The sequence below is a fragment of the Sceloporus occidentalis genome, unplaced genomic scaffold, assembly GCF_023333645.1.
Source record: "Sceloporus occidentalis isolate IW3139 unplaced genomic scaffold, rSceOcc1.0.p SCAF_1, whole genome shotgun sequence".
Classification (NCBI taxonomy): Eukaryota; Metazoa; Chordata; class Lepidosauria; order Squamata; family Phrynosomatidae; genus Sceloporus; species Sceloporus occidentalis.
In genome coordinates, this window is record NW_028316981.1 from 227,923,039 (window position 1) to 227,939,272 (window position 16,234).

The 16,234-nt window shown below is 39.8% G+C and overlaps 1 protein-coding gene across 9 annotated transcripts in view; it reads left to right on the top strand.

The window, feature by feature from the left end:
* Positions 1–16,234, top strand: part of NFIB (nuclear factor I B) — a 328,904-nt gene that overhangs the window by 88,421 nt on the left and 224,249 nt on the right. For 6 of the 9 annotated variants that reach the window (XM_089489498.1, XM_089489511.1, XM_089489574.1 and 3 more), the window contains exon 1: positions 4,535–4,996. The exons of the other annotated variants lie outside the window; for them this stretch is intronic. In XM_089489498.1, the coding sequence (XP_089345624.1) occupies positions 4,880–4,996 (117 nt within the window). In that variant the 5' untranslated portion in view covers positions 4,535–4,879. Of the gene's footprint in view, positions 1–4,534; positions 4,997–16,234 lie in introns of those variants that run through there. 9 annotated transcript variants of the gene reach the window in all.

Sequence of the window (16,234 nt, forward strand, 5' to 3'; positions counted from 1 at the left end):
GGCTCACTTCATGTCCTGCTCAGGGCTGTTTTCCCTGTCTGCATAAAGGGTTCACATCACTCACATCACTGATGAGGCTTCAAGCTTTTGTCTAAGAAGCAAACCTGTAATGTATTTGTACTTTTAATAAAGTGTGCTATATAATGTGTGGCAGTCTTGGTTTACGGCTTTTCAACTTTGAAACAACCAGAGATTTCCTCACCGCTAGGAGAATTCGCAGTTTGCAAAATCCATGCCACAGACTACCCCAGCAACCACTTGCTCTTCTAAACAAAGGGAAGCAAGCATGGCATAGTTCGGATTTATATTCTACTGCAGATATTTTTTTAATGTATGGAATGGAGGAGGTGAAAAATCAGATCAAATTTCAGGGTGGCTTTCCCCTCCTGTGTTAATATTTTATTGTTCATTTGAGCACAAATTAATTTTTAGAAGTTTAGTTTCCATTAATAACAACAACAACAGCAAAATCCAGCATTTGCATATGGCACTTTTACTGTCTTTGGTTAATAGAAATTATTTTTAGCTTTAAAAACAATACTTTGTTCAAGGTATTTAGCCAAATCTTGGCTATTCACAGGATCAAGTCAAAGACAATTTAGAGGTTCTGAAGTGAACCTGACTAAGGTAACATCTGAGAATCTGTATGTTTTAGATTCTTGCTTACAATATAATTTTGCACTTTATAAGAATGCTAGTCTATTGCACAATTACACAACGGGAATGCTTTGGGCCAAAAGCCTTTTAAAACGGACACATAATTTATTTAGAAAATATTAATTTACATTACACTTCAGTATTGATAGCTTGAAATAGCTGCAGTCCAATGACTAAATCCGCAATGTATTTTGTATCATTATTGTGAAAAGCATTTTATAAAGTATTACCAAAGATCTGGGAGACTGATCAAATTGGTGCATTCATTTTTCTCTTCTCTTTAGTTTTTTCTTTAATAAAAAACTTTTAGACTTACTTCTTTTCTTTCTCCTGTCCTTCCTCTCTTCTCATTGGGGTTGAACCAGACTGATGTTTCCAGGAAATAATATGTTTATATCATTCAACTCAGGGGAAAAAAAAGTTGGGCACCAAGATGTCAGTAGAGCTGTTAAAACTACATCTGACTGTTAGAACGGAGGAAACACAAAATGCAATTGTTGGTACACTTTTGAAAACTGGAGGCTTTCAGAGTCTTGTCTCTGTTTCACATTTAACTCCCTAAATGAAGTGGCAGTTCTCAACAGCTCCGGTCACTGAGCAGCCTTCATTGAAATCTGTGTACTTCCAGAAGGAGCCTCCTAATTCTGTATTCCTTGCACATCTGACATTCTCATTAACTTAACAGGAGACGCTGATGACCCAGACGACGCTCATGGACAGGTACTGCTTTAATGGATGCTTCGCTTGGTGGGGTCTATGTGTCACTCCTTAAATAAATTTTATTTTTTATATTTATACACAAAACTTGCTAGTCATTCTCTTTTGTGATTTATAGCAAACTACCACCAAAGTGTAGCTGCCACAGGGCTGTGCACATTTGAGCTGGAAATAAGTCCCACTCACCTCAATGGGACTCGTTTCTGATGCATGGGATTGTGATGCAACTGGGATTTCTACTAGCGAGTTCATTCTTCTTTCCAATTATTATTATTAATATATTAATATTATTATTAATATTCCAAAAAATTGGAATTCAAAGTGACTTACAATTTAAAAGCACAGTACAATTAATGGAGAGCCTGTATGGTGTAGTAGCTTGAGCATTGGACTCTGGAGACTAGGGTTCGAATTCTAGCCCGGCCATAGAAACTCACCTTGGGCAAAGTCACACACTCTCAGCCTCAGAGGGTGGCAATGGCAAACCCATCCTTAAGAAACTTGCCAAGAAAACCCCATGACAGGTTCACTGCCTTAAGGTCGCCATAAGCCAGAAACGATTCGAAGGCACACAGCTACAACAACAATTAAAAACATACAGAAGTGACAATTAAAACAGAATTAAAACTATTACAATATTAAAACTGTTTGCTTATTTTTTTAAAAAAAGAATACATTTAATCTTTCATTTAAAAAATATACATAAAAGGACTAAGATTAAAACTAAATAATAAGATCAACCCAAGAACAGTCTATAAACAGATTACAAGGTTTAAACAAATTTATCTTTCCTCTAACACATCCCACCCAAGAGGTGTACATGGTTAACAGATTTAAATATGAAGTGGGGTTTAAAAAAGCCAAAAAGGGAGACCATTTTTCTTTGAATGAAAGTTATAGTCACTTATATCAATGCATACATTGAGTCATCAGGATGAGAAAAATAGGGGGAATCATAAAGGTGGAGAGCAACAAAGAAGTGTAGATGATAGCAAAGGTATGTGTAATAGGTGGCATGGCATTCAAATTAAAGGAGAAAATAAAAAGTCCACAAAGGTAGAAAAGTTCAAAGAGAAATTTAAAGAAGCCTAAGATCTTTGGTAGTATTTGTGGGTGGGACTTGGTATCTGCTGGGGTTTGGTTCCAAAACTGGATGCCAGAATCCGTGGATGATCAAGTCCTATTCTATACAATGGCAAAGTAAAATGATATCTTTATATAAAATGGCAAAATCAAGGTTTCCCTATTGAAATTCATATACGTATTAAATATTTTCAAGCCGTGGGTGCGTGAATCCGTGGATAAAAAATCCATGGATAAAGAGGGCTGACCGTATGTAATTGTATTCAATAGGTGTCTACGGTTTTGTTTTGTTACATTTGTCACGTCTTGTTATATATAAGTGTTTTTTAATTTTTTTTAATTAATAAATCCGCTACAGAAGTGATATGCCGCTTCCATTGGGGGAATGCCATTCTGCCAGAAAGTTTTTCCATTAAAAGGGAGTCCCATATTCTTTGCCATCAACCGGAAAAAATAAAATAATATTAAAAAATGTTGTAATCCAGTCTGACGACTTAAATTCATTCTTAATTTTATGCACATTATTATTATTATTATTAAGCTTTATTTATACAGCGCTGTAAATTTACACAGTGCCGTACATACCATCAATTAAAACAGATAAAATAAACCTTCCTATGCCGTACATTATACGAAAATAATTAAATACAACGAAACCTTTCTGTTTTATATTGGTCTTATGTTACATGTCATCTTCCCATATATACATTTCAAAGTCATTTCCCCCAAATCTCTCCCCCGCTCCTGCCCACTTTAAATTTGTCTATTTTAATCGTATCTATTTGAAATTTTTAAATTATTTTAAACTGTATTTTGATGTTGGTATTTGGTTAAAGCAAGGGTTGAAATTTTAGTTTTGTTATGTATTTGTTTTGTAAACCGCCTCGATCCTTTGGAAAGGAATTATATAAATAAAATTTAAATAGATTAAATTAAATTTATTATTATTATTATTACAGGTAAATAAAGATTTGAGATTGATTTTTTTTTGAGATTGAAAAGCACTGAGACACAATATTGGGATCCCATTATATTTTGTTAAAATAAAATTTATTATTATTATAATTATTATTATTGCAGGTCTATTGATTGATTTGAGATTGATTTTTTTTTAAAAAAAGAGATTTAAAAAGCACTGAAAAACAATATTGGGATCCCATTAAATTTTATTTTAATTAATTTTATGTTTTTAAAACGTTCCAACCAAAGAGAAACCCTATCAAAAACATATATATATATATATATGGGAAAATAAAGGCTGCTATATACATATGTGAAGTCTACATATACTCTATGCATAGTTCTACATAGAGCAAGAAGGGCTTCCACTTTGTTTTGCAGCCTTGCCCTCCCTTGCTTTCCCTCTCTCTTGTCTTTTGTTCCCTTGCAGCAGCAGCAGCAGCACAGACTCCTTTGACATGCGCTGATTTTTCAGGGTCTTTGACCCTGTCTGGAACGTCCTCCTTGATGGCTCCGGCTCCGCGGCTTCTCATTGGCTACTTGGATATGAATATGCAAATAGCTCCCCTCTCTTTTTTTTCTTTCCAAGGGGTGGGGTGAGCGTTCTAACAAGCAGCCGCCAGGCGGAAGCGAAGAGCCGCGCTGCTTCCCACGGGTTCGGAAAGGGAGGGGAGGGGGGCGGTTGCTGGTGCGAGAGCCCTGGCTGCTGATTGGTGGGTTGAGGGGAAGCGGCTGGCCAATCGGAGCTTAGGTGGAAGGAAGCCAAGTCCCGCCAGTTCACTCTGCAGAGAGAGCAGCCAGACAGCGCGAGGGGAGGGGAGGGGGGCAGAGGAGGAGAGGCAAGGCTCAAGCAAAGCAAGGGAAGGCAAGGGAAGCAAAGCAAAGGGAGGGAGCAAGCAATACACACTCACACTTACACACTCACACTTTTACACACACACTTGCAAAAAAAAAAAAAAAAAAAGGGCTCAGCCTCTTCTGGACCAGGTTCAAGTCTGCAAACCACAGCCTACTCTCTTCTTCAGCCTTTGCAACTCAAAGAGGAAGGAAGATTGGAAAAGAGGGAAAGGAGGAGGAGGAGGAGGAGAAGAAAAAGAAGGAGGAGGAGGAGGAGGAGGAGGAGGAGGCTGGGGCCACTCACTTCTCTGCCTGCAGACTTTTTTCTCTTCCTTTTTTTTACCTTTGCTGCTGATTTTTTCTTCCCCCCCAAAAAACAACTCCTCCAGTCAAGCCTTTTTAAATAATAATAGTAATAATAATAAGATTATTATTATTTTCTTTTTCCTGATTGCCTTAAAAACAAACAAACAAACTGAACAATTACTACTACTACTACTACTGGTTAATAAATAATATATACTTATAATCTATAAGTATATAAGAACAAGTCTTGGACAAGTCCCAACAACAAAAAAAGTCCACAAAACCCTTTTGAGAGAGAGAGAGAGAGAGAGAGAAATGCATGCAATTCCTTCTTCTTCTTCTTTTCCCTGTTGAGAAATGTGAAGCCAACCGAGTTGTGTCTTACTACTACAGCAGTCAGGATCATCCCACACGTTTAATGCAATACACTACAATGGTATGTGGCACTGAGTACTATATGTACTCTCTTTTTACATTTATTTTTTAAAAAAATTGTATAATAATAATAGTAATAATAATAACAACAACAACCATGCCTTGTTGGCTTTTCCTGGTGAACTTGACCTTTTTCATTCTGGTGTCAAATTGGGAGACTGACTTTAAACCCCCCTTTCTCCCCTTTGTCATTCATTGGTATCCTATTTAATTTGCTGGATGAATTATATTATTTATTTTTAGTAGTTATATTTTGATGCTTTCCTCCCCCCCCCCCCTTTTTTCCCCTTTATTTTTAATTTTTGGCAGCTTTTGAATGTGGGTCACACTTTTATGCCAGGAAACAGTTTGATGGCAGTTTGTGTCCAAAAAGTGCTGGACTTGTCTTACATTTCCTGCTTCCAACTTTCTTTACACCACCACCCCCCCCTTTTTTTTTTTTTTGGGCTGGCAACTGTCTGTTAAACATTGGAGGAGATTAATATGAAATGTGGGTTAATTTTCAGCTTTGTAGTCTGCTTGGTTTTTACCTTCTTGCGGCTGTTATGTGGATACATGTCTGGTCTCCTTTGAGTAATTTGCTTTGGGGGGGTATAGTCCTATATATATATATATATATATTATGTTAAATTAATGTGTATACATTGTTTCTTGCAGAGTTTTGAGAAAATACCTTTATGCATTTTCACTGTTTGGTCCCTTTGACTAATTTGTTTTGGGGAGGGGGGCTATAGTCCTAATAATATATATATTAAGATTAATGTGGATACATTGTTTCTTGCAGAGTTTTGAAGAAATACATTTATGCATTTTCACTGTTCGCTTGACATTTAATATGTCTCAGGATGTACCTAATATTTGTCTATTTATTTTGTACCTTTACATTGCATTGGAAGGAGGGGAGGGGGGGCTTGTTTATTGTTTATATTGTGCTGCTTCCTATTTTGTCTGGGAAATGGTACGTTTTCTTTTCTTCTTTTGGCTTCCACTCCTCTTCCATGGGATGTGCCTCCTCTCTCGGCTCGTCCTCTCTTCGCCCGTGTGTCTGGGCCACATTTTAATGCACAATATCCCATCCATTAAGTTGTGGTTGAATGCAGAGTGTGTGAAGACTTGGCAGCTCTTGGGCCGAAGGGGGCGGGGGAAGCCAGTCCGACTTTGACACAAGATGCCGATGTGGCGTGATCTGAATTATTATTAGAGCTGTGAACATGGCCATCTTTTCCTGCTGCTGCTGCTGCCATTGAACTTGAGAAGGGACAGACAAGATCTCCAAGTCCTTCCCCCCCTCCTTCAGTACAGTAGCTGGCAGAGAAAAGGCGCCAAAATACACAAGATTAAGTCTAACTTTCTTTGAACTGATCCAGAGTCTCTGCCCATGTATTTCTTTTTTAAACTGTGAGTCGCACACAGATAAAAGCACAACTTTTCATGTACAATTTTAAAACTTCTTTCAGAATCACAGGTTCAGAAAATGTCATGAGCTGTCGGTGAAACGCTACGTACCACCGACCGTCGTAGCTGGGAATGATTCTTTAACTAGTTTTGGATTAATAAAGTTTTGGTGGGAGTTGCAGGAGGGGGCGAAAGGGAAGCCTTGAGCAAATCTGACCTTTATGCTGCAAGGGTAAAAAAGCCTCTGTGTTGTGTAACATAAAACGCTGTGGTTTACAGTTTTTATATTGAGGCCTGATGTTTGCATTTTTTGGTCAGAGAAAGGGAGAAAGCTTGGTTATTAGAGACACCATCAAACCATATGTGGACAGAGGTCAAGCACACACAGTGGGAGAAAGATATGTATGCACACCGCATCGGTTTAAGTAGTTGAATGAACACAAGTATGCACGGATGTTATGCGTCTGTGTCTTAATTCTTTGATTAGAAAAAGATTTGTTAGGTGAAGACAATTCTACCCCCCCCCCCCCCCAATAATGATGGAATTTGTAACAGGAATGTAATTTTAAAACGAATGGTCATAGGAGGTACTTTGAAAGGTAAATAGTTTCTGACTGTTCGGTCCCCCCCCCCCCCACATTCCACAGCTTTTCCTTTAAAAAGGCTTTTCATAATATTGTTGCTGCTAAGCTTGCAAACACAAACATACATGCGCATGCAAACGGAAAGTTCAGACAAAGAAATGTAGCATGTTGCAAAATTAATTATGTTATTGTTGGGAAGGATTTTTCTGGGGAATATTAGCTATAATTGTTTAAAAATGCATTACCCATTTATATGTTTGCCTAATGCAAATCTAATGTTGTAAATATATTTAACTTTACTTACTTGCTGAAGCTGATTCTTTAACTCTGAAAACTTTTTAAACAGAAGTAAAAGTTTTGGAGGAGATGCTAATTTACATAAATCCCCTCATTGGCAATAATGCTTTGGCATAATAATATTTAAAAAAGTAAAAAACAACATGTAATATGTTTTAAACCAAAGAGGAAAACAAAATCATCTTTGCAAAACAGGATTTGCTGGGGATTACAGATTAACTTTAGACATATCCTATTGGTTTAAGAGTGTTATAACTAAAGTAGACCTGTTTCAGACAGTGGATTGTACTTAGAATCCTGCATTGTTAGTTATCTAGGCTTAGGTCATTTCCTTCCAGCTTTCAGAACCTTCTTAGAAATATAGTTGCCAAAGCACTCTGGAATGTGCAGACATTTTCAGTATCATATATTAGGGCAGAAAGAATAAGAACATTTGTTTCTGAGTCCAATAGAATAAAACATTGAATTGTTGTCTATGGAGAATGCTGGGGAGGGGTGGGCGAAAGGAGAAAGCTAGCCCGACTCTCTTGAGTTTCTGGCTTTTGATGAAGCTTACAGTTGAGCTGACTAACCTCCTGAGTTGCACTGAAATCAGTGCAGCAGACTCGGTGAGTTTGAGACTGTACCTATGCATGAAAGCTAGATGAATATGTGTGTGATGCTTTTAGTAACTCTGCGAATGCGTATTCTGGAAATAACATAATTAAGAATGTAGTTTTTAAACTTAGAGATTTCCCCTCTGCAGACAGTCAACATTATAAAGATCTTATATTTCTAGAATATTGGGAATGAGGGTAAAGAAAAAGCTGAATCTGCCTGGTGTTTCCCCCCCAATTATAAACAAATAGATACGAATTAGATATCAGTATGATACCTCGCCATATCATTTTTATTTTTCTGGGCTTTTTAAATTAATGAACATTTATACTATTACGTATAAGTAGATAAATCTTTTTGTAGTGCTGTCAATACAAGGCCTTTGTAGTCAGTTTTGAATCATTCAATTCTTCAATTCAGAGGGCATCATCAATATTATTTAAATAAACAGTATTTATACATCAAGTACCTTACTGTTTGTATCCCATCAACAGTAGTTGGAAATAAAGATTGTAAAGAGAGATATTTACAGAATGTAAAGAACAAAAATGGAAAGATAGTTGGTGGGGAGTTTGGTGTGTGTGTTCATGTGCATGTGTGTGTGTTTGTTGTGAATCAAACTGCAAAACTTACTTGGCTTTCATTTTGACTTTCCCTCATTACAGCTTTGGAGGAGTTGTGATACTGACGTATGTGAATTCAAAAATAGGCATGTGCCTAAAGATAATGAAATGTACTTAAAGTTGTTTTAAAGGGGTTGTTTTAATTCAGACGGTACAGTGATATGCCTTATTTAAAAGAGGAATGTGAGCTTCTTGAATTTTTCAAAAGGAAGGTTTAATTCCCGTCCTGCCTTTCTTTACTGAAATGTACACACTGAGATGTAATTTGCTCATAGTTTGCCTTCTGCAGAAGAGCTGTTTCTAACACAAAATGTATCAAGAGACAATCTACAGTAAAATACCTTCCAGGAGAACATTTGAGCTTGGCATGTGTGTCTTATCTGTTTATGTTTCTGTATACTCTTAAGTAATTCCTGTATTTTATGTCCTCAGGAGAAACCTTTTGGTGGATGTTGTTACTATGTGGTTATTATACTTGGATTATTAAAGATGGGCATTTATTTAGATGAATCACAAAACAATTTCCACTCCCCTTTGAAGGACGCCTTTATGGAATGGGCTTGGTTACTCTTGGCTTTCAGTCTTGTTCCTAGAAAATCCTGCAGTTACAGTAGTGGCTGTGAAGCTGGTAATGCTGGTTTGCTAGTGTGTCAGTGAGTGAAAGGCCAAGCCGGGCCGGTCTGGGCTTTGTGTGTATGGGGCACCTGAGGACACACTGAGAAACACAACCATACTGTACTGCACAACATACTGTAGTTCGCAGGACATTTCCCATCACCTCTCCAGGCATCATTCTGGTGCAAGTCTGTCATCTTCTTTGTTTCCCCTTACTGGAAATGAAAATTGGTTGCGTGTTTTCTCAGCTTCCTTTCACTGTGAATAGGCATGTGATGTGCATATGTGTAAGAAGATCAGTTCTTGAAGCAACTGTGCCGCCTTTCTGAATATACTAAAACCAACAATACCCAATGGATGTTAACACCTCTGAGACGGAAAGTGCTCATTTAGCTCTTACGATACCACCATATGTATAACCAGTTTATCTATGGTGAACCTCATTGCCTTTGATTGTCAGACAGAATTATAATCCAACCAATCTACCCTAATTTACTCTTTTTGAAATTGCGCCTATTTATTTAACAAGTTTATTTTAAAAAGTTCTTTGGGTGGGTCATGATGGTGGGGAGTTTGAATAGAACTGAAGAATGGAATGGAAAGGAAAGAAATACAGCATTAGAACACCAGATATGTTCAAACCAATAAAGGAAAACACAGTGTGATAAGTCACAAATGCTAAAGCAATTTTAAAAGCTACGGTCAACAGCACCAGTTATTTGACTGGTGCTGAAAAGATACTAGAGTCAGTGCTAGGCAGATCTCTCTGGGGAAGGCATTGTATCACTAGAGTGCTGCTTCTAACAAGGCCTTGCTCACTTGTGGAGGCCTGCAGTACCCCACTTGGGAGGAGCACTTCATGTACTATCGCAGGTTGAAGGAATCAGTGAGTGTGCATAGGAAGAGGATGTTCTGTAAGCCCTGAGTTCCCAAGCAATGAAAAGTCAACACTAGAACTTTAAATTGAACCTGGACATTCAATGGGTGCCTATTAAAAAGAATGAAAAATACAGTGAATTTCATTCTTTTGCTACAAATGGTATTTGGTTGTTTATGTCACCTCTGCAGGCCTGGACTACATCTTACAGTCACCACTGTGATTCCTCTATGCCATCCAGGAAGTATGGCAATGGCAAGGAAATGCACAATGTGATGTGCATGTGATGCCCTACATGCTTCTAAATGTTTCCAGATGTCACTAGGTAACCAATGTTCAGGTTTTGGTCGCCAGACAACAATGGGTTAAATCTAATGTTCAGGTGGAACCTCTGTGTCCAGTAGTTCCCTATATCATTCAGTGAGTTCTGGAGAGTTTGCCAGATTCCATGGGCCAAGTGTGTGTGTGTGTGTGTGTGTGTGTGTGTGTGTGAGAGAGAGAGAGAGAGAGAGAGAGAGAGAGAGACTCTCTCATCCTTCCATTGGAATCCACTATGCTGCCATTGCACCAGTGGTTCCTGCTCAGCGTATACTAGGGTCCAGTACTAGGAAGGGGTCAAGCTAACACAGAGCCAATTTAGTTAGCATAGCTGTCATAGAACCTGTTTGAAAGCAATCTGAACATTTCTTGGCAAAGCCAAGTGAGATTTTTGGTTTAATTTCTGCCCTTGGTGTTTCCTTATTTCCTTTCGGAATTAGTATAATACAGTTTAATTAGTATTCACATTCAGAACATAATGCTAATATTTAAAACTACTTTGATGCACCATCCCTTAAAATATATATATTGAAGTGAGACAAAAATTTGCATGGGACAAAACAGATTGGCAGCATGCTAAAATACAGTTCTGAAAACAAGACATCTTGTGTGTGGTGGAGGCCAATGACTGTGACATAAAGGTACAACATATGCAGTTACAATCACCACCCTTTACTTCTATGAAATACTATGTTGTCATTAGCTGCCTTTAATGTGTCCTCAACTCATGGTGAGACAACTCCAAGGCCCCTCTCCTCCACTGTTCTGCTCAGGTCCTGAGTCTCATGCCCATGGCCTCTGTGGTTGTGTCTAACCATCTGCCATATTGTCTTTCTCTCTTTCCAGTGCCCTCTACCTTTCCTAGTATTATTGTCTTTTCCAGTGATTCATGCCTTCGCATGATGTGGCCAAAGCATGTATTCAAAAACCAGAGGCCACATTTCTTGTCCTTCTTTAGGACACATTTTGTTATCACCTCTAATGTCTTTCTGCATCAGGTGTGGGCATCTGTGTAGGTTGAAGCCAGCTCCCAAGGAACCCTTTTGGAAGTTTTATGTGCAAATGTCAACACATAATGCATAGATTTGCCTTCCTGTGCGGCCGAGAGAGTGTGACTTACCCAAGGTCACCCTGTGCGTTTCGATGCCTGAGGAGAGATTCATACCCTGTCCCCCAGAGTCATAGTCCATTGCTCAAACCGCTGCACCACATTGGCTCTGGAACAATTAAAAAACTTGTGCATAGTTAATCCTGGCATGATTTTACCGCTAAGGCTTCATAGGCACTGCAGAAACGATCCAGTTTGACACCACTTGAACTGCCATGGCTCAGTGCTGTGAAATTCTGGGAACTGTAGTTTCGTGAGAGATTTGGCTTTCTCCCTTAGTGAACTCTGGTGCCAAAGCTTCAAGCTACGTTCCCAAGAATCCCATAGCAGTTAAAGTGCTGTCAGAGTGGATTATTTCTGCAGCGCGGATGCAGCCTTACTTTATTCTAAAATAGTTTTCTTACTGGATAGTCATGTGCATAACCGTTTTGTGCAGCCTGGCGTTGCACCTCCCTTGAGGTGGGTTGCCTTTGAAGGGTTAATGCCTTGGCCTTGGCTCTTTGCTTTGACATTACCTGCTTTGTATGAGACCCCCGGCTGCCTGCCTGCCTGCCTGGCTTCCTCCCCCTCCCTCCGGCTTGTTGTAAATTTATGGGAATTGCAGCTGGTCGACTTGGCAAGCTCCCCTCATTAAGAGCCCCCTTTGAGAACGGGCTGTGTTTGAGTATTTCCCTAATGAGGACAGGACGGGGTTAAAAAGTGACCATTTCATGGTTGACTTGAACCTGCCTGCTTCTTCTCTTGATGTGCCCTTGCAAAATGCCTGGCGGGCAGAAATCCCCCCCCCCCTTTTGCACCAAAGGAAAAGTCGCTGGTCCCCTCAGGACAGTTTACCTAGAAAAGGGGGGCTGCAGAAGGAGGCCTGGGGTGACCAGGATGTCCTAACCACAAATGCATCACAAGATGTAGGACCTCCAAGAGATATGGAGGGCCCGGCTCAATAAAAGCTAATAATGCTCATATAAATGTAGATTCATATTTCGCAGCCCTGCTCCAAATGGAGGACTTTCTTGTATTCTTCTTGGACCAGGGCTGACTAGACATCCTCCTTTTCTGGGATGTGACCTACATTTCGTCCTTCAGTCCAGGAGCAATCCTAAAATGTCCTCCTTAGAGGCCTGGATTGATATGAGTGTTCTGAGCTTTTATTTGATAATACCTTACATTTTTCTTGAATGTCCTCCATTTCACGGTGCCATGCCCTCCTTTGTGGTTGGGGACCAGGCCACCCTTCTCCTGGACAGAAAGACAAAATGTAGGACATTACAAAGCTTGTGCATAGCTGGAAAAGGAGGACGACCCTAGAGAAGGCCACTAGGAAAGTGTTACCTGGAGCAGTCAGGCCCTTTTTGGATTCACCAGGCCAAAGTCCTCCACATTTCAGACAACATAGAGGTTTGGTATTTTGTGTTGCTTTAAAAAATTGGGGGAAAAAGTATGTGTGTGTGGCTGTTATGACCTTTCTCCAACATTAATGTTCTGGAGCAATTAGTTTGGAAAGAAAAGGCCCAGCTGGCAACTTCATAAAAAGCGGCGCACATGGACTTGGCCCTTTCATCTGGGAAGCTTGCACTGTCCCGTTTTAAAATTTATTTTACAATGTCCAAAAATCAGAAGTGGAGGGAAAGACTTCCAAAAAGGATTGCCTTGTCTCTCTCTATGGAAGCCAAAACAAAGACCCCCCCCCCCAGCACTTTAAAGGGTAACCTAGATGTATTATGGTCAATTAGGTTCTGCTTCTTGCACTCATGCTGGAGGATTAATCCGTTCTGAGTCTATGTTGATCCAGAACATACTGCAGTAATAAGCCAGTTTGAGACTGCTTTAATTGCCCTGGCCCAGTGCTAGGGAATCTTGGGAAGCGTAGTTTATTATGGCACCAGAGCTTTCAGACAGAGAAGGCTCAATGTCTCACAAAATTACAGTTCCCAGGATTCCCTGGCACTGAGCCAGGGCAGTTAAAGCGGTCTCAAACTGGTTTAGTTCTCCAGTGTGGATGCAGCAGATATACATATATATATATATATATGTGTGTGTGTGTGTGTGTGTGTGTGTATGCACATGCACACACACAGATACATATATACACATCACACATACACACTCATTCATATATACACAGGACACACACACACATATATACACAGATATACATATATAATTATACACACACACACTCAGGGGGAACTTTTCCTGAGGAGCCCTTTCCCACCCATTGGCGACTACTAGGGCCTTATTATTATTATTGCCCTAGTGTGCCCTGTGTATGTGTTTCTCATTCGCTGCTGCATTCCTGAGGCGAAAAAAGGAAAAGCGCGCGCGGGAAACTCCTTCCTGGCACGAGCTGCTGCTTGGCGCCATTGGAGGCAGGCTCCCAGAGTGTGTGTGTGTGTGTGTGGTGCGCAGTTGTGTGTCTGTTCTGTGTCTGTGTGTGTGTGTATATATATATCTAACCGCGGGCTTTTTTAATATTGTTTTTCCTCCTCCTGAGCTAGGAGAGAGAGCCTCCTCCAACAAGGGCTTTTCTTTCTCTCTCTGTTTCTTTCTGTTTCTTTCTTTTCCCCCTCCCTCCCTCCCTTATTTCTTTCTTTCTTTCTTTCTTTACTCCCTCTGTCCCTCGTTCTTTTTTCTTTCCTATTTCTTTCTTTCTTTCTTTCCTTCCTTCCTTCCTTCCCCCTCCCTCCCTCCCTCCTTTCTTTCTTTTTCTTTCTTTACTCCCTCTGTCCCTCATTCTTTTTTCTTTCCTATTTCTTTCTTTATTTCCTTCCTTCCTCCTCCCTCCCTCCTTTCTTTCTTTCTTTCTTTCTCTTTCTTTACTCCCTCAGTCCCTTATTCTTTTTTCTTTCCTCTTTCTTTCTTTCTTTCTTTCTTCCCTCCCTCTCTCCTTTCCCAATAAAGGCACATGTTCCCTGCCCCACAATGCAGTGACCTTTGCAAGTGCCTCCAAAGCAAGACCTCCTCCTCCTCTCCACATTCCTGGGCCCATGTCCTCCATTTCCCGGACACGTCCTCCATTCCCCCAACCCCTGCCCAGAAGGAGCTCTGTTTTAAGGTCAAAAGAGCCAGTTTTTGACTACAGTGCTGTCACTTTCCCAATTTTTATTTGGGCGCGTCCTCCATTTCTCTTCCAGTGTCCTCCATTCTCTACATTTTATTTGGTCACGTCCTACATTTTTCTCGCACGTCCTCCACCCTGAACAGGGCTAAGCATGAATGTGCATTTCATGCGAGTTTTTAGTTCTTCTTTGGGCGCGCCCTCCATTTTGTCTATAACGTCCTCCATTCTGGGCACGATTAAGAATCATGGATTCCCATACATAATGCAGTGGTTAGCTGTTATGTGGGCACGTCCTCCATTTTTACTGGTATGTCCTCCACTCTGAGCAGGACTAGGCATGAATTGACACTAAATTGAGTGCTTACAGCTTTTCTTTGGCCACGTCGTCCTCCATTTTAATCTAATGCCCTCCATTCTGAGCAGGGCCAAGGGGAGCATGAATCTCCATTTCTATGTTTTCCTTTTAAAGATGGTATTCTGCTACTTTATTTTATTTTACTTGTGGTCACGTCCTCCATTGCCCTCAAGTGTCTTCCAATCCCCAGCAGGACTGAGTATGCATTTATATTACATAGGGATTTATATTTCACCTGGGCGTCCTCCATTTGTCCCCCTCTTCATTGGAAATGTCCTCCATTTTGTGGGTCCTCCTTGAAAGGGGGGGTTATTAGGAAATTGGTCACCCTGCGTCCCTTTCCAAACTCCTCCATTTAGGTGGGGCTAATTAGTGGCCAGGTATTAGTATTATTATTTGATGATGATGATGATGATATAACCCTAAGGCTGCTCTGTGGAGGGGAAACATGGCCAACTTGAGTCCCAGTTTTGGGTAAACAGTGGGGAATATAAAATAAATATAATAATAATAATAATAATAATAATTGGCTTTTCATCATCATTATCCTTATTATGATAAATAATAATAATTAGAATTATATTGATTTTATATCCCAAAACTGGGACTCAAGTTGGCCAAGTTTTCCCTTACTTAGGTTTACAGTGAAATGGTTTCAGGTGAAGAGGTAAACATAATAGACTTGTTACCGTTATTATTATTATTATTATATTTATATTCCTCACTGTTTTCCTTAAACTGGGGCTCAAAGTTGGCCCAAGTTTCTCCTCTGCAGAGCAGCCTTACACTTATTATATGGAGTGAAGGGGTTTCTGTGAGTCAAAGGACTCTTCCCAAACCAGGCTCCTTTTTCCTTTCCCCTTTTCACTTCTGTTTCTCCAAAATGGACAAAATCTCTTTCCTAATGAGCCCCTTCCCCTTGTATTCCCCCCCCCTTTTTTTTCTGAATGAGAAGAAGGAGGAAAAGGAGGGAGAGAGTGAGGCATGTCTGCAAAAGGGGCCTCTCTTAGCTTTCCATTTCCAGTTTGATAAAAAAAGAGAGGAAGGACACAGGAGGAGGAGGAGGAGAAGAAGAAAAAGGGGAGGGAAAAGGAAAAGTAGAGAGGAAGGAATGTGTTTTTGCAGAAGTGTGTGTGTATATGTGTGTGTGTGTGTGTGTGTGTATGTGGTTTATATGTGTGTGTATATGTATGTATGTGGTGAGTATGTGTGTGTGTGTATATATAAGTGTGTGTATATATATGTGTGTGTGTATATGTTTGTGTATATATATGTGTGTGTGTGTGTGTGTGAGTGTGTATATGTGTGTATATACATATGTGTGTGTGTGTGTGTGTGTGGAGGTTGTGTAATTAAATAATACACTGGAAACAAATAACCCCTTCCCTTCCTCTCATTTTCTTGGAGAATAA